At 39.8% G+C, this 23,275-nt stretch overlaps 1 protein-coding gene across 6 annotated transcripts in view; it reads right to left on the bottom strand.

The window, feature by feature from the left end:
- The window catches only part of GRIP1 (glutamate receptor interacting protein 1), a 305,207-nt gene that overhangs the window by 94,972 nt on the left and 186,960 nt on the right, over positions 1 to 23,275 (bottom strand). For 5 of the 6 annotated variants that reach the window (XM_085220767.1, XM_085220785.1, XM_085220756.1 and 2 more), the window contains exon 2: positions 3,484 to 3,564. In XM_085220767.1, the coding sequence (XP_085076893.1) occupies positions 3,484 to 3,564 (81 nt within the window). Of the gene's footprint in view, positions 1 to 2,084; positions 2,177 to 3,483; positions 3,565 to 23,275 lie in introns of those variants that run through there. The other variant, XM_085220776.1, reaches the window with a different exon arrangement.

The following is a 23,275-nucleotide window of genomic DNA, read 5'->3' on the forward strand; positions in this document are numbered from 1 at the left end:
CTGCTTGTTGATTTTGTGCCATGTAAAGACATGATAAATATGACATGTACCCTCATCACATGAATAATGTATTCTGCATCTTAAGTGAGCCAGTTCTGCTCCAGAGAGAAGCTTAATCCATTCCCTGCTTCTGGGGATGAAAGGAATTAAACTCAGTGCACTGATTTCACAGTTTGTGCTCATTTGACTTTAATTATAAAATGATTATTTCAACCTTTTTTTTCCTGTAAAATAAACCAAGTCTGAGATCCATGCAACCTCTACAGAATTACAGTACTTCTTTGTGCATTTGGTCTTTGCTCATCAATACTGCACTTCCAATACAGTTAAATGGGAAAGGATAAAAACAACATATTGGGGTTTACAGTTGATACAGCATTTTCACACCCCACAATGATGCAAAGTCTTTTTTATTTTTTTCATATCTGGTCAAAGAAAGGAGCAAAGAAAGGAAATCCCCTTAAGTGAATATGAATGTTACAAGAAAGAACCTTCAACAGGCACAGGGAGACATTACAATCTTGTGCTATACTGGGAGATTTAGATCATATATCCTAGAAATACGTATTTACTTGCATCTTTTCACAGACTATTTAAACCTGTGCAAAGCAAAAAGAGAAGAAAAAAAAAAGATTTCTCCTGGCTGTAATGGCCAGAACATTCCTTGGGAATAAGATGGGACATGTGCAGTCCATGTCTCAGGAATGACAGAGCATCAAGTGGCTTGGACAACTATGTTGTCAAAGGTACTGCCAGGCCTCAAGCTTGAAAAAAAGCACCTTGGGAATGTAATATTGTATCAGGCATATGTCTGGAGGAAATAGCACCGAATACTTTCCATACAGCATATGCCCTCCCTGGGAGGATTACTGACATTAACTCCTGCTGACATCTCTCCATCCAAGTTTAGAAGAATTTACCAGAGCCATTGTATTGCACCTTCCCTTTCCAAAGTTGTTTAGAGCTGATCTACATACTGTCAGAAGTCAGATCCTGACCCCAAGCAAAACCAAAAGCAGCTGCAATACATTCTGCCTCAACCTAGTGTTATTAGGATATAGAACTGGTAGTCCTCTTGCTACCAAAATGGTTTGCTGGGATGTGTCTGCATCTGTGGCAAGAGCATCAACAATGTGGATAAACTGCCCACAGACAAGTAAGATTAGATGGTATTTAGAAGGCCAAATTTTCTAAGTGTCAAAAGGGATATAAAAGTTCAGGGGATGTTTCCAGAAACTTCAGTTAAAACTCCTGAATGTTGGTTACTTCACAAAATACTGCTTAGTTTTATAAAGATATTCATGCACCTAAATTCACAATATTCCTTGTGCTAGAACAGCAATTTGTCAAGGCCTGAAAACATTATTATTATTATTATTATCATTATTATTTACTATTGCATCAGCTCAATGTCATTTATACTTTGGGCTCCTAAGGCAGGGAGTTGCAACAAGGTGTGAAGATAAATGTCTTCACAACATTGAAAAGTGAAGAACACACAGAAGAGCACACAAAATGACAAAGAGTATATCTCACCAAACACTTGTCAGTGCTGTCTCTCTGAAGTAACTCTGACTCACACACAGCACACATAGGGTTGGAAGAGTCCTTTAAGATCCTCTAGTTCCAACCCCCTGCTACAGGCAGGGACACTTCCCTTTAGACCAAGTTGCTCACAGCCCCATCCAGCCTGGCCTTGAGTGCCTCCAGGGAGAGGACATCCACAACTTCTCTGGGCAACCTGTTCCAGTGTCTCACCATCCTCACAGTAAAGAATTTCTTCCTGATATCTAGTCTAAATCTACTCTCTTCCAAATTAAAACCATTTCCCTTCATCCTGTTGCTATCTGCCCTTATAAAAACTCCCATCCTGGCTTTCCTGCAGGCCCCTTCAGGTACTAGAAGGCCGCTATAAGGTCTCCTCGGAATCTTCTCTTATACACATGTACACTAAAATTCCAGAACGTGCAGTTAATTTTTTAACAACTCAAAATAAATGGTCACAATGACTATGGAGTATTAGACATTCCTACTCTTATCAAATGACCTAAAGAAAAATTCAACCCATTCAACTTTTATCAAACCTTTTCTTCAAAGAATATGACTGAAAATCTTCAGTTCTCTGTTATCTCAAACCATGAACTTCAGTTTGTATTCAGACCACAGCATAAGTAATCTGTAAATACAGTAACCACACCATAAATGTCAACTACTATGTTCAAGGTGAAAAAATTAACAAGATTATTATTTTCTTTAAAGAAGAGATTTAGTAAGCTAAATATTAGTGACACACGAGCTACAAAATTATCTGAAGGGATATCCATATAGACAGCTTAATTCACTGAACAACGAATCTTCATTTGTACTGACTTGGAGAAAGAAATCTGGTTGGTGTTTGTATAATCCTCATAACAATGAATGCACACTGAACACTGCAGTAGATTTTTCTCACAATTTTGATTTTCATGATTGGATTGTGAAAATAACAATCTTTAAATCACAAGGATATTTTAAGCAGTCAAAAATATTCATTTGGAAAATAGTAAATCACCAAACTCTCTAACTCTCCCACACATATACCCATACATACATTTGCACATAGGGCATCCATACAATCTGTACTTTGGCCCTTCAGAAATAATTCAGTTACTGTGATGAGATCTGAGACAGGCAATGATAGAAGTCTGAGCTCCATCTCTTGTATCTATAACCTCTGAGAAGGATGTGTGACTTTGTTCAATAATAAGGCCACAGAGTGCACAGAATATGATGATTATTCATTAGAAGGTGGGCGACATGACCTTACAGTTTCTGATTTCTGTTGCCATACGTCTTCCCTTCCATTCAGAGGTTACTGTTCTTGAGGTGAAAATGGCAACATCAGTTATTCTACCTGTGCACAACCTTTGTTAGTGTTCATTTGTTTTCATTAGCTGATCCCTAAATTTTACTTGAGGTGAAAACTCCCTTATATTGCTGCACAGTATATATAATATTGCTGTTCATGGGCACATTGTGCAGACTCATTTGAAGTAATTATAAGACACAGAGGTTTGAATATCCCACTGATCAGTTGGGTTCAGCTCTGTGTGACTGGATGACAGAATCCACAAGGATGATGTCTGTATGGCAGAAAACCACACACAGATGCGACTTCTGACAGCATTCAGGATTGGAAATATGAGCCAAACTCCCTACATCACTGAAGACATACAAAAGAACAGATTTCTCAGGGCCTCTGATGAAAGGGCTGTTGTGATCAACATGTGAAATCTGCTGCAAAAAGCAGATGTGGAGATGTTCCTCATACTAAAGCCCCAGGGAATCTAACTGTGTAAACTCCTTACAGTTCCAGTGGAATCTTCCTTACAAATTACTTGTTGGCACCTATACTTTATTTGCTTTTTATAACGAGTTTAATTTTGACTAGTATTACCTTGCTGTTCACAAACCACATGTTATAAAAAGCAAAGCAAGTCTTACCTGGAATACTCTGTCTCCTCACAGATAGTGCTCCATCAGGTGTCCTTGTCTGGTTTGCAGACTTTGTGTAAGGACTCTCATCTAAACAGAAACAAGCAAAGTTGCAGTTACTGATAAATATAGTGTTAAAAACAACAGATTCTTTTTAATCTAATTACTGTGAACTAGCAATGCAGAGTACAAGAGCTAGATGAGGATGGATATTTCTGAATTCTGACTCAGTGCTCAAAGCCGTGTCTAGCCTGAAAGATAATGTCTCTGAGTAACAGAGCTGAAAAGGATGAGGTAAAGCTCAGATCAGAGATAATGGTTTGTTGATGACAGGCTAGATATACAAAGCCCTTTTCAGTTTTGAAGTAAATATAGAAACTTTCACTTTCCTCAGGTTAAGAAACTTCATGTGTCAAAGACTCCAGTGAGAGAGGGACCTTCCCTATTCAGAAGTATTTCCAGAAGCTTTTGAATATTCTGGCTGTAGAGATGCTCTCCGTTTCTTCTGGGATCTGCCACAGGACTCTACATTTTCCATAGTTAACAACTGATTGGAGAGAACATCAGAAAGCAGCTGCCCAATAGGCCAAGCACACTTATACTGAAGTACAGCACTGTGGCTGCCAGGGTCGAAGCAGGAGGCTCTGTTCACCAACTGGTCAACATGGAGGCATCAGAGGATGCTGTTGGTGGGCCAAGCAGATTAGCTGTCTATTAGAAGCAGCACAAGACAGAAGTGAGGCACTTGTGCATCCCTTCTGGGAGCAGGGTAACCATGGGGAAACCATCAGCCACATAGTAGCTTTAAAAATGGCAAGCTATAAGCTCAGTAAAGAAATGTGCATGCAAGAGAAGAAACAGTAGCATAGATTTTATTACTTTAATCAAAGGAAAGAAATCCCAAGAAATTAGGCTTCCATCTTGCTTGTGCTTTAATCGAGTGCTCAAACACTTTAAAGCACTATCAAATCCTTCTATTTACGTATTTTTTCCTTCATGGACCAATCAGTTTATAGCATGTGCATGAATGTGGATATAGTAACAAGAAAGCTGAATGAGGTTTTTGTTTTATTTTAAAGGCAAAACATTTTTGCAAGGCCACATATGTTGACATAAATGCAGCAAGTAATGAAGATCATATACCGGTGAAATATCTCAACAGACAGATATCATTGTTTTTTCTACAGAAAATGAACTACCATTGCTTTGGGATTCTATTGTTACAAGGAGAGAGCTAACAGGCTTGGCTATACTGCATGTTAATACAAGCTTGAAGAAAATAAAGCTGTCAGCTACCTGATGTACAGAAGAATGAAAGAATATTAGCACAGACACAGCACACAGGTTAAGAAAAAGGCAGACATCTAAGTGGAAAATCTAATATTGTAACATATGCAGTATATACATATCCTTACGGATGTTAAAAATAAAAAGAAAGAATGAAAGAAGTGAACAGGAGCTTCTACAGGAAGCAGGATCATCTCTTTTCTGCCACAGAAGAGGCACAGCTGAGCTAGAACTCAAGCTGAGGATCTCCAAATAGTGTTACTAGCTGCTATCAATACCAAAAATTGGGATTATCAATAACGTGACTGAGATGTCACATGTATTATTATTCATTCACAAGCTCTGAATGTGACAGCAGGTATTGCGAGACATGGATTTTTCTGTTAAAAAGGGGGCAGAAAACATAATCTAATTTCTCAGTAACTTATGGATGGTGATGATTTTTGGGCCATATTTGCATGTGTGCCCTCTCTGTGAAAAATCTATCAGCTCATGGAACAAACAGCTTTCTCCTAGTCAGACTTTGTACATTTGCATTATTTTCATCAGACTGGAGAGAGGGTATAAAGGAGAGATGAACATCCACAACTAGACCCTTTTCACTGAATCTTTATCAGAAGCAAATGAATAAATCAGCTGCAATCTTTTGCTGGAATAGAATTTTCCCCAAATTGTACTACACTGGGAGTATACGTGGTTGTCCCGAGTTCACAAAAAAGGACAAGCCTGCAAATCTTTCTGGTTAATGGCACCAGGGGGGGAAGATGAGTGTGCATTCAAATTACTTGCAAGGGAGCAGGAACAAAAAGTCTAGTATTTTGCACGTAGTAACTGGCAGGTACAAAAGACAGCTGAGACTTTGTATTTGAGGCCACTAGCATTTAGGTTTAGCACTGAAAACTTGTCAGGTATTTCTGTGGTTTATGTGCTGTTAGATACTGTAGGGATGTAATTATGTTACATTTTTTAACCCGTCTATAGATTTTCACAGCAAACAAAGCGGCATAAAAGATTGCTTCATAAACTTTTGAACCCCATTAACACAAAATATATCCAATTATTATAGAGGATAAATGAGTCATTGCCTCACTGGTGGATGGGGAAGTTTCACTTTGCTGGAATTTCCCAAGACAGGAAAGAATTATCTTTCAATGCCCATTTAAGAGTAAAATCGCACTGTCAAATAATAAGAAATCACTGTAAAGAACTCGCAGAAACAAAGGAAAACAAATATAACCACCTGAAGAAGGAACAAAAGCAGCACCATTATTTGAGACAGAAGAGTAATATGAAGACAGATGCAGAAGTAGATACCATCGTAAAGAACAGAATACAGTAAAGAGACAACAAAGCTTTGGTTGCCCTAAAATGTCAGACACCATCATACTGTCAAGAAAGGAAGAAATCTGTTTGTCTGCATTAGCAAAGTTGTTTGTATGGCAACAAGAATTTACAAATCAAATCATAATTTATGCCCCATCTGTGGCGGGGACCATCTTTGGCAGGGAGGATTTTTGCAAACATGCAAAAACGTCTCCTAGTATCACTGCTTAGAGGGATTTCTTCGAGTGCTTTGTGCTTCCAGTTTCACCCTCTACAGCACGGACTCCCTGGAGATGAAACTCAACCCAGTAAGCCAATACACTAAAAAAGCAAAGGAGAAGAGCAACTTGGAATTAGGTAAAGGTGAGATATATGTAAGAAGCCACCTATACAAAGCGGAGGAGGAAATAGGATAAAAATTCAAAAGCATAAATCTTAGCTAGAGCTACACCCCTAGTACTAAAATAATCTCATCATCAGTGGGGAGAGGGCTACAGCCTGTGACAAACCTTCAGGCTGACTGGCCTTTCTGCTGGATGCCAAAGTCCTGGCTGGGGCCAGCACATGGGGAACTCCCCAGCTCTGCCCTCTCCTACAGGAATTGCACTGCCGGAGTCTGTGCTTCCAACCTTGCAAACAGCATAGCTATGTGGATACAGTCTTGGAACTGCATTAATTACACCGCTGACTTTTTTTCTCCCCTTGTCTTTTGGCTAAGGAATTAACAGCCCAGAGTAATCAATTTCTAGTAGTCAGTCGGTCATATCAAGGAGACTGCTATGCCAGCAGATCTCTTTGCCTAGTGACTGCAGGAAACAAACCCTCTCATCCTGCTATCAGGTGAGAATATTTTCCCCTAAAATTCCTAGTTCGTGTATTTTCTGTAGTTGTGAATGTGCAGTAGTGAACAAGTTGCCTGCTGTGCTAATTCCCCCAGTTCCTGCTGCAATGCCTTCCAGTTACTGAGATCCTGAACCAGAAAAGTGAAATTGTCACCCTGGTTTCTCTTTATGCTCATCCTCATGAATGCGACGGCTCCAACTACAAGTAACAGTGGCTAACATATTCTTTTCAAAGCCCTGCACACAGCTCTAATTAAAGACTGCAAAGATAACGATCAGGTGAATGGATAAGCAGTTCCACTGCTTGCAGTTACTTCTGTAGGCTTACTGCTTTTACCTATTGCCTGTGAGGCAGATAAACAACTCTTTGCACTTTCCTGCCTGTTTTTAACCAGCTGGCATCTCTCTTTGTAATTGAATGATTCATTCTTCGAGTTAGGGACCATGCTGTGACTTGTTTACATCATTCCGCATTGTTCCTACTACACAGGGGGACCTCTATCCAAGACTAAGGAATCTATACACTCTAGCAAACCAACAGTAATGTAATCCTATAAAGATGATATATGTGTGCATTGTCCAACGTATAAGTGCTCGGGACTGCGCTAGTAAGATGACCATTTGTAATCTTTAGATATTTGCTATATTCAGTTTAATATCCCTTGAACGATATTAACTGGGGACACATAAGAGGGAACAAGGAAAGTCTAAGGATATTTCCTCAAGAGCCAAGTTCAGGCATTCAGTGTGTCAGGAGGTTTATGATCACTGGAACATTTGCGTGTCCCTCAAGAGGGCTGTGAAAGCTGTTGACACAAGAATGCTGTTTGAAGTTGTGGTAAAGGCTACAAGCACTCTCCCCGTGCTGATCTCACAACTGGTTGGAGGAGGCACATCCAGGTGGTAACTACTGTACCCAGAAAACATGCCCACATCATCTGCTGCATAATTCTCATTTTTCAACAACTTTCTTATTTATGTCATGTTAAGAGATAAGCTGTACTTTGGCCAAGGAAGAACTGTTTTTAGAGTTTAACCATGCGTTTCTTAAGCAGACTTCAGAACTCAAGCAAGTAAAACGCGAGATGCTGCATATATGCTCCTCATTGTTCCTTTCCTAAGCATCTCCATCTTAATGTGGGTCCCAGGATTCGACAAGAAAGTACACTACACCTTCAGCTTGCTCAGTGTACTGGAGGAATAGGATTGTCTGCATATGTTGTTGCTTGCACTCCTTATAATAGCACACATCTACACTAGTGAAGAATCACGTACCTTCCCAGAGGATGGCAACATATCAAGTTGTAAAGATGATGATTATGGCTGAGAGAACATCCTTGAGATTAGTTTATCAAAAATTAAAAGCACCAGTGTCCCATGTACTGCTTCAGGCATTCCTAGATCTGCAATATCACATTCACACTTGAATCTTCCGTATGAGGAAATTACTATATCCACTTCTGAATAAAGAATAATATTTTTCATTAAAAGCAACAGATTTATATGAACCCTGCTTGTACAGCACAAATTATCTTAGGTTCCTATACTTTACCTATCTGAAACATAACCTAAATGTCACCTTTAAATGTTATAAGCTTAGCATTTTCTAAAAGCATTATTTCTGGCTTAGCTTTTATCATACCTGTGATAGCTGGTAAATTCTGAGTTGCAGCATTCTTTGTTATCCCCACATTTTACAGCTGGAAGCTTTCACAGATAAAAATAAACACATATCTACTGATGTCTGTAGTTTATGGAAGTTTAAAATTTGAGAGGCATTCACAGAATCATTCTTCTAAACTCAAACTTCTAAACTTGGAACAGGGACTCAAGTCCCAGTCTCACATTTACAGATGAGTACCCAAATTCCGAGCTTCACTATCATTCCATCTCTCTCTCTCTGATGAGTGTTTTCAGTATGTCACACAAAGTAAATGTAAAGTTCTTCCACAATCAATTTGGAGACTTGCACTGGATGAGGCAGAAGACAAAATGTGAACTCAAGATCCCCTCAGTAGCCCAATTGCTAAAAAGGCATAAAAAGCAAAGTCACTAGGATCATTCTAAGAACACCTCTGATCTCACATAAGCTCATCTCTTCAATCTCAGTTCTTTGTTTCTGGCAAAAATGCTTGAATATATTTTCTCTGTTCTGCTAAAAATTTTGGAAAATGTAATTCTTGGGTAAATCTACAGCAATGGGAAGAAAAAAAAAATATCATAAGGGAAGCTGGAACTTAGTTAACAAGTTCTACTATTCACATTGCCCTATGGCTTCCAATCAAACAGCCAGAAGATAAATACCAATACGAAATTCTTTGAAAAAATTAACTGATGATATCGGGCAGCTAAATTATATGAAGAATAATACTACTCAGACTTTAATACTTCAAGCATAAAAGGTCACTAAGAGTCCTAAAACTCTGGTAAGTTTTACAGCAAATTGAGGTATAAGTTTGTTCTAAGTTGAAGACGCTAGAGAGGATAAAGCAAACAAAATTTTCTAGGAAGGGGAGACTACTGGGAATTTTCCTTTGGCTGTTGATGGGAGATCTGGCACAAATACTTTTAGCTTGGTGTAACTTTATCCTTAGAAACTGCTATTGACAACAATTGAGAAAAAATATATTGGAGTGTGTCTTTTCCTGTAAAGGAAGAACATTCTAAAAGATGTGCTTTTAACTAATGCAAAAGTCTAAAGAAAAATTAACATTCTGGAATGTTCGTGGTTACCAGGATGTCACTCCTGCTGCATCAAAGTGGAATGGACTACTAACAGTTGCAAAAAGAAAGAAAATTAGCTAAGTTCTTTCAGTAGACGTATAATGCACGGATTTTGAATTCACACGCTTCATGAAACATCAAAATGTCAACAATCTTCTTTGCCCGTATGCTAATCCTTTCAGACTTATTACGGGAGCTCCAACCATGAAAGAAAGCATTAATTTCTTTTACTGGTGCAGAGGAATAACAATTTTTCAAGTTCCTTTTACAGCTATGGCTTCAGTCACTTCCAATGAGACTGGATATTTCAAATGGCAATGCCACTTTCCAAAATAATGATTAGAAATATTGAAAATTTCCTACGAGCTGTATGTAACAGTCATTAACAAACTAGGCTCCACGTAGGACAAATATGAATGTATTTAATCTTAATCCTTTCTAATCAAACTCTCTGCTCAGTGCACTCCAGCACTCTTTATTAAGAAAACATAGGGTTTTCAAGTGATTCCATAAGTAGCATAGAATTATGAGAAGAATGAGTTATTATTGCTGCTCTGGTAATTTCCTTTCCTATACTTAGCCGACTAACCCTTCATTTTCACAAACTTAATTTAACAGTTATAGCAACCAATGACTGAGTGTGTTGTCTCTCTAAAGTGAAAATTTATTCAATTTTATTATACTTTATGTAAATTTAATTATCTGTTTTCTGAATTATACGATTACTTATCATAGCAGCAGCTCAGTTTTAATCTAGAAGCAGGAGAAGTAGGATACTGTAACTGTGCATAACTGTGAAACCATTTCCTCAAGATGTTTACAACACCTCATCAAGCTTGATGGCTTGAAAAATGATCTAAATATCCTCTCAGTTTGCTTGTCTGCAGTTAATTTCCTAAGCCTGTGCTTAGATACCTGAGTGGAAATACTCGGTCTCCTAACTGGCATCCAAAACACACAGTATCTGCGTACTGCTGAAAATGTGTCCCTAGAGATATTAGCACATGGTGAGATTCACTTCAGTGGATTGTCAAATGAAGAATTCAATGTAAACAATACCTCAACCACAAACTACTTCAAATCTGACAAGTATGTCTTTTTGTTTATACAGCATCAAGTATTTGTTCAGGGACTAAATGGAATGCCATTAAACAATCATTACTGAATCATTATGTGATTTTAGGATTCAGTGCGAGTTTCTTTCCATTGTCTTGAGCTTCTGTTTATTGTTTATGGAAATTGCATCGTCATTACACATTGGTGAAATACGGGTGATTTAATCAGAGCTGCTAGAAACTGAAAAAGTTGAAAAATTTAAAAGGCTTGAAGAAAATAAGGAAACTATTTTAGCTCTGAGACAGCTCAGGATTTTTCTGTGCATATAACTTCTGTAGCTACTCTGACGTTAGATGATGGGACTGTAAGCCATTCCATTTAAAAGGAGCAGATCCTAAGTGATGCAGATCTTGCTGACAGGGAATGCTTCCAGATATTCAAGCTGCACTTTCTGTTCTGAACATTTCATGGTTTGCTGAGAGTGGCATCTTGGTTCTAGAAAGGTTTTGTGGTTCTTTCTGTTTTTGTGGTTGGGAGCATCAAATCTCACCGCATGCTGGCATTGTGTGAAGCAGATCAAAACATATCAACTCTCTGGAAAAACATATCTGAAAACTGTTTTCTTTATGATGCTCTAATTAGCAAGGTATTAGATTACTTTGTTTAATAGTGATAAATTCAATTACCTTGTTTAGAAATGCTAAATCAGCGCTGCTTATAAACCCGCACCAAACCTCAGAGAGAAGCACCAATGCTAAGAAGATAAAAATTCCCACAGGTCTCCTTGAGAAGGGAGTTGGGTAAAGGAGCATGACTTGGACCAAGGCCAAGGGCCAGAAAACCAGACTGCATTAAGGCCATACCTCACAGGAAACTTTTAGGAACACATATTTTTTGAAGCATAACAGTGACCTTAATGTTACCTTTTATCCTCTGCCCTTGGTTCAGCTACCCTTGCACACAGGGTTTTGTTGTGCTGGGAAGACAGTAAATGCTGATTGCAGGGAAAAGGGCCATGCCCTGTGTCTCTGTGCCAATGTACAGACAGTACAATGGCAGCTCAGACACCGTGCTCCTGGCTGCCGTAGTTGTCCGCTGCCGTACCTCTCAGAGAGATGAGGCATCCAGCTTCCTGGCAGGCAGCACTGCATACTAACCAAAGATGACATGTGATATGATCTGCTATTACATCTGTAGATACATTCAACCAGAAAAAAAATATTTACTGGTCATTTGAGCTGTGTATATCCTGCATGACATGTCCACTGTACCAGCAGATGTAACAGTAACTTTCTGGTTCATCAGCTATGCTTCCTTAGCCCAGTTTTGGCAGAGGTCTTTCCTGCAGACTGACTGCTCGAAACTTAAAAAATAGAAGTTATGTTTGGAACTGCTGTTAGATCCTTTTAAAGCTTTCTGATTTTTTTTTTTCCCTTGAGGGAAATAAAATGGTATATTCCTCCTTTGCATCAGTACGTATACAGATTAATAATCTTCTAGGTATACTCACAGGAAAGATACCTACCACCTTCTACCTATGCAGACCACAATGTAAAGCAGATGAGAAATAGCTGTGCAGGCTGCCAACACTGCAGTGGTCTGAGATGGCTGGGAAACGAGGATATCAACTAGGAACTTCTATACTGTGGATGCAGAAGCTAGTTGTGCCTGTTTTAAGGGGAAGGCAGTGACACAAGTAATAGCTGAGACAGCAGAGACTGTCACTCAAGTTGCATAAAAAGTAAGTGAAATACATTACACTTCAGACAGAAAAGGAATTCAGTGTGCTTCTCAAAAAATAGGAATGAGCAAAGTCACAACACTATATTCAAAGAACAGCATGATATTCAAAGACAAAAGTTAGAAACAGTAATTTCTTTTCATGAGGTTACTTATCTTGCTTTCTTTCCAGAGCTGTACTAATGTTATTAGCAGTAAATTCTATCATATGTTTTTCAGCCTACTTGTGACTGTAAGTATGTCTAGTGATGAGATCTCCATTACTTTCTTTTCCTGACTGCTCCACAGGATCTATCAGCTCTCACAGCTGGAAAATATTTCCCTCTGTCAGTCTACAATTTTCTTCCCTTGCTTTAACTGCCATTCTATTACTCCCAGTTACACTCTTCTCTTCTTCAGAAGACCTCATATAAACCACTCTCAAGTATTGCTTATTCTCCCAGAGATCACACAGATTAGTGTGTTGACTGCTGCTGGCCAGGATCCTACCAGTTCTTACTGGGCATGGCATACCACGAAGATCAACTGCTCTCGTCACAGAAGTGTTGGTGCACACACTGATTTTATATTGGGATACCCATTTGGTGAAGAGTAAAATTTGATACATTAATTAATTCTAACACTGCCATTGTGAGTTTTATAAACATGACACCACTACCAACATATTCACACTGGCACATTACTGCGTTTGCCCCACTTTATTTGCAGTTCAAATGGCACATTTTAGTCCAAACTGGCATTGCTTGGGTTTTGTGGAAATCTGATCTTCCACAATGCACTTCTTTTAGGAGCCAGACTGGAAATCTGTCACCATCCTTTTACTTCTGTGAAATAACCAACTTTCAGCCCCTGCCCTGGAAGAGTTTATTCTTGATTTCTACAATGATTCTGTAGTAGCTTAAGTCATCTAAGTAGCTAAGTTTAGTCATCAGCAAAACTCTGCTGGTTTTGGAAATTGTGACAAGTCTGAACACAGAGTAGAAAAAGTCTTTTGAAATAAAGCGCTGTGTACTTTTAGGAGTGGGAACAAAGCAGACTAACAAAAGGGATGTCAGCTTGACAAATCAATATATATATGCACATTTGTTTTGCTCAAAGCTCACATTAAGCCTCAGCCACCTTCTGTGCTCTATCCACGCACTCAGTTTCTGAAGACAAGTCTTTTAACCTGTCAGATAGCACATATTTGTCAGCGTCTCCTGAACCCTATTAAATGGCAAAGCTTATTTTGGGCACTCAGATGATTGTTTGCTGTATTCTTCAAATTCTGGAAAATGGTAATTATTAGAACTGCTTGCCCACACTTTGCCTGCATGTAAAAAAAAGCTCAGCTCTTGCTTGAGCTTTCTGTAATTCTACAGAAAATACAGCAATCGAGAAACAGATACATATGGATATGTGATATTCATCAAAAATTATACTCCCATAACCTTCAAGAAGTCAGGCAAGTAATTTTTAATCTTTCTATGCACCAATCTTCCAAACTTTTTAACCAAGACTGTTTCTCTTTTAGGAATTTGCAGCTGTACCTTCCCTCTGGTTTTGGCTCTTAGAAACGAAGGCAGCATCAACCTATGCGTGCCACAAGTGCAGAGAAATAAAGGGCATGGATTTAACTTTTTTGTTCTTCATCTGTTCAAACACTAAGGTAACACTGTGGTACTTCCTACATCTTTTTCTACACCACCAGTGTATTGCCAGCACTTCCAGATCCATCATAACATTGTGTGGGTGTGCAGGCAGGTGTGCACGTGTTTAATTTTAATGACAGGCTTATTCTATTTGTAAAATAATTTCAAAACAGAGAGAAGAAACCAATTAAAAATAATGGGAAACCTTACACATCAAAAATAGCTCAAACAAACAGGACAACATCAGATAAAGGACTGTAGAGAAACACGCCATTTGAGACAGATGCTCAAACAAACTGATGGGATCTGCCACTTTCTGAAGGTCAAATAAGCCTCCGTTTTGGCAGACCAACAATGGGATGATTGCCAGAGTCTACATCACTCCATCACAGACTGTCTATGCCCTGTCCAGGTCATTATGATGAAGGATTGAGGGAATTCAAGCTGATTTTAGAAACCGGATTGGAATACAGGCAATTATTAGGACATGGTGTATGAGACTACAGACCCAAGCAAGTACTAAATAGATTAATATTTGCAAATACCATGCAGGCAGTGAAATGCATCTGTACTACACTCCTGGAAGAAAAAAAAAAAAAAAAAAAAAAGATAAGCCAAAAGGCCGCACTGTTATTTCACAAATGTGATACATTCTTCACTATCCAAAATCTCTAAAAAGAGAATCAGGTGCAGAATACAGCACAAATTCAAGTAAACTGCCATTGGGAAGGAAGAAAGAAGAAATATTCAAGGCAAGAAATGACAGAAAATATCACAACTACAAATTCTAAGCAAGAACAGAGCAAGTTGTTTTTAGCTTCTTGCTGCAGCTTGGAGATCCAGAGCAGTAACATCTCACTGACCCTATTAGGATGCATCTGTATTGCAGTATCGCCACTCTTATCAACCAGATGATACATCTGCTTCCACAGCTGGAAATTAAATGTCCAGATCAATGAGGAAATACAGATAAGCAGGGCAAGAAAGACATCTGATAGATGACAGTAAAAGCTTGACTTTTAAAGTATTTTAAAAAATTACTGGTATTTTTTAAAAGTCCCAAAGATTCTAAGCTATGATTTCGGTATTGCATGAAACAGGCAGTGTGAAAGGTTTGAACCCACTTATGAAGACCACAAGAACAGCAAAACAAGCCACTGAGACCCACAGAAATTGTTAGTTAACACAGTGGCTTTTGATCTGCTGTCTACCAAGCCCTGAAAGATCAGGTTCCTATGCAGCATCTCTTGGAAAGTCCCAAAGAAAAAAGATCACTTAGTGCAATCTAATTATGGAAAGTATCCATCAACATGTGCAATGCCACTAATTATCTAAACAGAGAAGAATGAAACCATTAAGACCAATAGGCACAGCCAGCTGTCCAGGGCTACCCTGAGAGCCTAAAAGAAATCCACAGCTTTTGTGCCCCACTGCAAGCAGATCTGGCCTCCAGGTCTGATGACACCTGGAAGCTGTGCCATACTTTTGGTTGGACAGAAATGCAAATATTTCCAAAAACATTTCCTAAGAGGAGACAGGACAAGGATAAGGACTGTTAAGAGCAAGTATTATCAACTCTACTGATGGCCGTGAGAGGCAGCTGCCATGGTGTGCTCCCAGCCTAGCATGTACACCCTGTGAAAGGAGATGCTGCCCTTGGGTGGACAGGAGCATCGCTTCTGGTGCAGAAGGGTACATATAGAGCAGGAAATATCAGCAGGGCAGGGTGCAGTGCATTAAAGAGAGAAGAAAGCAAAGGTCGATGGTGGGATTCAGCAGTGAACATGTCACACAAGCACAGAATAGAGAAAGAGCCCCTGGGGACCCAGAGAAGCCCTAGCACAGTTTACAATCAATCCATCAATAAATAAATACAATCTGTTTGCTTCAAAAATCTTGCTTGGTAGGAGAGAAGACCACACACGGAAAGGTAAAGGCCTAGGAAGGCTTATCTTAAAATACCCCATCAGTCACTTCCAAAAATAACCCTGAAAAATAAATTCCAGAAGTTTTTCAGCAGAAAAAAAATTGTCTTTCAATATACATAATATAGGACTTGCCTAAATTTCTTTTGTGAGGCTTATAAAACATTTCACTAACAATTCCCTTGTCTCCTACACTCCACAAAAATTCCATTACTATTCCTATTTTCTTGTCTTAAGATAATAAATAATAAGTTCACTGTCTGCAATGTCTACGAGTTTTCAAGGTTGCTGATCACCTGACATTTCCATGCAAAGTATAAGCCCCAGCAGAATCATTCCTGGGGAGCTGTAGGGCAGCTGAGCTGGTGGTACAGACCCTAGGCTATCCGCACTCATAGTGGCTCAGGATTTATCCAAAAAATGCTGCTCCTTCTCATCAAACAGTCATAATCAAGCAGCGCCTGCACCTCGTAGTCTTGCAGTCAGCCTGCAGGCAAGGGAGAGCTGCTACAAAGCTGCACTAATACTATTCTACATACGCAGAATAGAAAGAGCTAAAAGGAAGATGGGGCCTGGAAAAACGCATAGCAGGTAGTAAAGGTATCCAATGCATAGAATGCCATCTGCAAGATGAGGAAAAGGTAGAGGAGAGGCAAACAAAACAAATCATGTTGAAGGGGGAGGGGGATGGGGAGAGGAAGAGGGAGGGGGAGAGGGGGAAGGGAAGGGGAAAGGAAGGGAAGGGGGAAGGAAGGGAAGGGAAAGGAAGGGAAGGGAAGGGAAGGGAAGGGAAGGGAAGGAAGGGAAGGGAAGGGAAGGGAAGGGAAGGGAAGGGAAGGGAAGGGAAGGGAAGGGAAGGGAAGGGAAGGGAAGGGAAGGGAAGGGAAGGGAAGGGAAGGGAAGGGAAGGGAAGGGAAGGGAAGGGAAGGGAAGGGAAGGGAAGGGAAGGGAAGGGAAGGGAAGGGAAGGGAAGGGAAGGGAAGGGAAACAGTGTGGCAGTATGAGTGGGAAGAGACTAATCCCACTTTTCAATTCTCCCTCAATTCCCTCCCAAGTTCCTACAAGAAGCTGTATTTCCTTTGCTAAATACGTAAGGCCATATCCATCGGCGACATCTAGGCACAGTAGAATTAATTATCCTGATCTGAAATTAAGTAGAAACTGAAAGTCTTCACCTTTCAAAATTTGCCAAATTTGTTCTCTAATGGCAAAAATCCAAATTAAAAGCATTGGAAAGAGTAATTTGACAAGAGACATCAATACATGGGCACACCAGCAGGAATGAACACTCAGCCTCTGTAGGCACTGCTCCCCCCCAGCAGCCTCCCTGCTCTCAGGCTAATGAACGAAGCCCAAAGACGTGCAAGAGTAGGGCAAAAGGGAGAGCTCATGTGTTTTCTGTCAGTCAAAACCTTGACAGAAATCTCAAACTGAGGAATAACTGAAAAGGGGTATGGGCTCCAGGGGATAAGATTTTAAATACTTTTTCAAAGAGGCAGGAATTCTTGGCTCAGATATTTCTTTAGTGTTCTGCTTAGCAAAGGAGCACAGGTAACAGTGGCAGTGGTACACTCAGCATTACGTGGATGGAATAAAAATATAGAGGCATCAATGACAACCTGAAGACAAAAGAAAGGGAAAATAAAGCCTTGCCACAGAAACCGTTGATTTAGCTAACAGTATTCTGAGCATTTCTTCATTTGTAATGTAATTTTTTTTTAGGGACTACATTAGCCTCAGGATTATTCCCATCACTTCCAGTATAAAATAGAAATGTATTGAGACTTGCAAGTAAAAACTAACTAAAAGTTGAATAAAATGTCTAAGAGATCAAACAATGTCCATTCCCTAACTTCATGTTAAGATCCATATGCATGTAATTTCTCATGTGAATGTTACTTTATGTTCTTTTCATTAAAATGGTGCTAAGGAATCAGATGTTCCCATCACCCTTCTGTAACAGATTTATTCAAAGTGAATCAGAGCTTAAAACAAGTTAAACACAAAAAGATTATTATGCCCATTGACATTGCCAAGATAGTATCTCTGTTCAGTCAGATGAGCTATTATATCAATAGTTAAAGCAATATTTTTTGTTAAGCCCCTGCTCTAAAATGTATGTCAATTTAAGGGATCATTTTTGCATAGTAAAGCCCAATAAAAAGCAGTGGAGTTTAAAATCAGTAGGATTCTTTAAATTTCAAAAAGGGTTGGGTTGCTTTCCTGAGGGGGAATTACATGCCCAGGTTCTGCAGAAATTCCAGCACATGTTACTATTACTGTCTTGTTAACTGCAATGCAAAAAATCAACATGTACTCACCGTGAATAAGGTTTTCTGCAGTGCTATATCACACTGTGATTTCTCAACGTAATAATAAAAAAATTATGTAAAAATCCATCATAAAACATACACCGTCATTTCTGACCACATTTATAGAGCCCAGAACACAATATTAAGTTCCTAAATGCACGTATGGCAAGTCTGGCAAGTTCCATGAAAGAGTCCCAAAAAGGATACTGAAAGTTGTCCATTCATTATTTCAGTCTACTTCAGAAATAATTCTGTACCATTTCTTCTCATAAAACTCACCAAAATAAACATTCCTAACACAGAAAATGACGAGACAAGACAACATCCATCTCAGAATAATAGCAGTTTGATATGGAAAGGCCATGGAAGATCATCCAGCATTTTGATAGAAAGATAAATACTAGATTGAAATTCCCAGATTTGTAGGCTACCATCCCCTCTTTGGAAGATATTACTTGGTGCTCATACAGACTTTAAAATAGATGTATTAAAGTGCACTGAAGTCCTGAATTAAAAGAGGTTGCGATCCACACACAGAGGCACAGATACCAGTGCTTAGAAAAACTTCATTTAGAAAAACTTAATTTTCTTAATTTCATATTTTTGCCCAAATTTACAGTAACATTTAGACTTCCCAAAGATGTTTGGATTCTTTGCAATTTATCTTCATTTTCACAGAATTTTAGTCTTTTCTATTGTACTAAAAAAAACAACTAATTTGTGAATTGATAAACGGTAGGGTAGTTCACATTCATAGCAGTATAGGTATGGATTTGACTGACTGATTCTTCATGAAATTTCAGCTGAATGAACAGTAAAAAAAGCCATTAAGAATTTTAACTACAGCTATAGTTGATAATCTTAGCCAATCCCATTTCTTTATATTGCTAGTTTAGTTTGCAAAAAACCCACCCCATCCTGGCAGTTTCCACGATCCCCATATGACTTATAATAGCCCTACTTCATTCTAATTTTTTCTTCCCCCTCCAACTCAATTCAGTACTTTGAAAAACCTCAGGATATTCCACAAAGTGAAATGTTTTACACCTGACAAAAGATCAAGGATGAAGAAGGAAATTTTAATTTAGCTGGTGGGTTCAGTACCCAGATTTTTGGCAGGTGTGACACACTGCCCATATCTGCACTCCTATTTGTACCACCTCCAGTCTTCTAAACAATTAACTTGAGCAAACTGTCCAAGGCCATGAAATACCATGGAGTAAGACACAGCAGTCAACCTACCCACAGGACAGTATGATTAGCACTTAGAATGCAACTCTGTGAACCTGTATCATTAATTTAATGACATTTTATGTGCTAATCTTAACTGTAACAGCTGCTTTTATCTAGTTCTAGCCACAGGATTTTGCTAAAGATAGCCCTTGACATTACAGTCTAAATTCAGTAAGATTATATAGAAACAGAAGCACTCATACTAGCTATGTAGTAAACAGAATGTATTGGCTCTTTTTCTTCTTTATCAGCTGGTGGATATAAAGAAAAAAATGGTGGTATCAGCAGTGGCACAAAAGCCAAATAAACATGAAACCAAACTGTTCAAATAATAAAGCATCCTATAGAGCCACATTCAGAGTTCAAATCCACATTTTTCCCTCAGAAAGGACTAGATAGGTAATTCCAGTTACGAGACACTGCACTTAAAATTGAAGCGATAAAGTCCCAGGGTGAAATACTTCATTGTTTTAGCTGGCCTCCAAAATGCCATCAGAACAACACATCTCTTGACCTGTCACTAAGGTCTTATGAAACGACAATTTCTCTCTTCCTTCCTTTCTTCAATACTGTGCAGGGAAAGTAGTTTGATTTCTATAAAAGATATTTTTTAACTGGAGTTTATCAACAGTTTTTCAAGGAATTGATCATGAACTTAGCATGGGAAAGCTGCCTGGGATATGCCAACCCCTGGGTGGACATTACACAAAGTGCAGCCTCTGACCACTTCCAGTTCTGGCAGGAGCAAGTGCACTTACTCCAGCTTCCATTTATAACCTGATGGCATCTGCGCTCTGATCATCATTAAGCATTTTCCTGCTGTCAGGAGAAACGATCCTGCAGCAATTACAGGTGTTCTCCCAGAAGGGCTCTGAACAGGAGAGGGATCTTGAACTACATGAAAGAGAAGACCCCATGCAGAAGGAAGCATGGCTTCACAGTAACCCACGGTGCAACTGGATTGCTGCATTTTGTGCCATTTGAATGTTTAATTTATTACTTTTAATACATACAACCACATAAACCCAAGCAAAAGATCAAGTTTATGGCTTACTGGGACTGGAAATGCAACTGTAATCCAGAAGCACCGTGTTTCCTCCTATGACAAGTGATGTTACCCTCCCCCGTGGGCACATTTCCAATCACATCTATCTAAGGTATTCAGTAAAAAGAGCAGAAATTCTCAAGGCTGCAGGGATGAACTGACACTCTGCAGGTGATTTCTGTTGCTTGAGAATGTTTTTAGGAAAAAAAGGTATTTTAAATCTTCCCTTTTGCAGCTAGCAGAAATAACTATCTCTGACTTCCCTCTAGTCTCTTCAAATATACTCATTAGACTGCCTTCACTTCTGACATCGAGTTATCACCTCTCCCCAGGAACAAGAGCATGAAGGAGGAAGGGTGGCTGTCTCAGTTCCCAGGGCTGGCCTTTGGAGGCAGCTCCTCAGTTAATCACACTAACTGCTATTCACACGTGACCATAAAATCAAATTTTAGTAACTCAGTGCGAGATAACTTTCAAAAAGGTGATATTAATAGATTTGTATTATTAGATCTTTATTTAACAGAACCAGCTACGTCTGTTGTGTTTCTCTACTTTTCATCTCCAACAACCGTCTCGGTAAGGAGCACCCACGAGTCTAGCCCAACTGCAGACACAGGGAGCTGTGTGGATGTCTGCCTATAAACTGGCTGCAAATTTATGCAGTTGGCAGTTAGCAACACATACCTTTGACAGCAAAATGGGGCCTTGCCCAGATAGGCTGTGCCAACATCACAGTGAGCACTGTGCTAGGTGCTGCCTGAGCACACGGGATTGCATTCAGGGAAGACCTGAGCCCTGCCCTACTTCTGAGCAACTGACACCAAGAGTTTGGGAGGTAGCAAGAGGAGGAGGAACAGGATTTCGCTGTCAGCAAATGAGAAGTGCTCACTCTTCAAGTCATCCAAGGCAAGGCTCTGGCCTTGTCCTAGGGTACTGTGCAGAAGGGAATCTGCTGGAAGTTGACCTGTGGCATTAGAGTCAACCTGCTGATTTCTGTACCAGCATTTTACAAAGTCATTAAGTTTAAGCTTCCATTTGCTTTAACTGTGGGGTACAACTAAATGTTTTCATGGTTAATTGAGAAATCAGCCTGAAGTTTATTTGTAAAAATAATAATAAAAGACAAACACAGAAAGCCTACAGCTATCCACAGAGTTGCTGCCTCTTCCTGCCTTTTACTGCTTCCCCTCCTCCTTTTCCTGCAGTTTCAGCAATTTAAACCCTACCCCTTCCCCCTGCAATTTCACAGATTTTCCAGTATTTTAAGGTTTCAGAAAGCACACTGCACAGATGTCAGTCACCTTCTCCATCCCCTAGCTGCATTGCATGGGGACATCCGATTTTATCCCCAGAGAGGTGGCTGTACCCTAGACTTGCTCCCAAGCCATATGGATGGGTTGTAAGCAGGCGTGTTCTCAAAGGCTGAGCCATTCTTTCAGCTTCAGATAGCATTAGATCTTCAAATTAAAGCAAGGAAGGCACATTACAGAATAAAATAGGCAGGAAGTGATACAAAGAGATCATCACTTTTTTAATGAAAAAAAATTTAGTCATTCAAGATTGCCTTCTCTGAAGCAAAAATAAATTAAATTTCCATAACGCTCTTTTGAGCAGTAGGCTCCAGCCTATGCTCAAGTCACTGTTACTGAGGGCACAGAGACTGCTGAGCCAAGGTTAACGCAGCTGCAAGAGGAAGCAGCTTGATCACTAAGATCTGCAGCTGTTTTTATTCCAAGCTTCTGCTCTACACTGTGGCCTTGGCCTGTGCCACTGTGTGGAGCCCGTGACTCCTTGAGACTGGGTGCTGAACAGCCAGCAGCATCCTCAGCTAGAAATGTATGTTTTTATGGTTCCTTCTTTGCTATTTCTGAGTACCAGTGCACCAGGGTGCCATTACGGGTGATCTCCAGCTCTCTGGACTGAGGGTTTTGCCTCTGAAGAGACCTGGGTCATTATCCCCTTCATCCCTGGCCTGCTCTGCCCACGGACAGGAAGGTTCAGCAGCACATCTCTTTCAGTCAGAAAATAAAGATTTTCTTGGAATTGAAAATTATGACAGAAATACATTACTTGCCTGAGAGGAAACTCCAGCAGACTTAAGACTTTTAAGGGGTAGAGAGAGGCTCTCTGTAGGAAAGTAAAGGAACCATTCAAAAGCTCTGGTAGAGCTGTAGAATTTGCAGTGATCAGGAGATTTTAATAAAAATTCCCTGTAGCTGGAAATTGCCAACTGCTCACATGCAATACAGACCTGCATGGGAGCTCTCACTGATGTCATGCAAAACTTGGCTCTATAGAAGCAACCAACCTGAACCCTGGGAAGCAGCAATTGAGCTCTGACCTTCTCATTCTGGGTCCAACCAGTACAAAATGCTGTGCCTGCCTACCTCTAGACAATTTGATGCCTGTTTTTTTTTTATTTTTTATTCATGGGTGAGGAGGTCCCCCCACTTTGTTCCCGTGGCTAAGATGAAAACATGGAGGCCACTGGGGTAACAGAGACAAGTGATCTGCATGGGCAGGGTTGGTGACATACTGCAGCACCCCAAAGGCCATGAGGCAGCACAGCTCTCTTCTCACCTGGTCCCTTCCCCTCCAAGGCCCAACAGCCCCGTGGACTTGTCAGTAAAGGCCCAGCTTCCAGTCCTCGCTCTGGAGAGTACCTCATTCCCACCAGGCCTGG

The sequence above is a fragment of the Meleagris gallopavo genome, chromosome 1, assembly GCF_905368555.1.
Source record: "Meleagris gallopavo chromosome 1, MGAL_WU_HG_1.1, whole genome shotgun sequence".
In the NCBI taxonomy this organism is placed as follows: domain Eukaryota; kingdom Metazoa; phylum Chordata; class Aves; order Galliformes; family Phasianidae; genus Meleagris; species Meleagris gallopavo.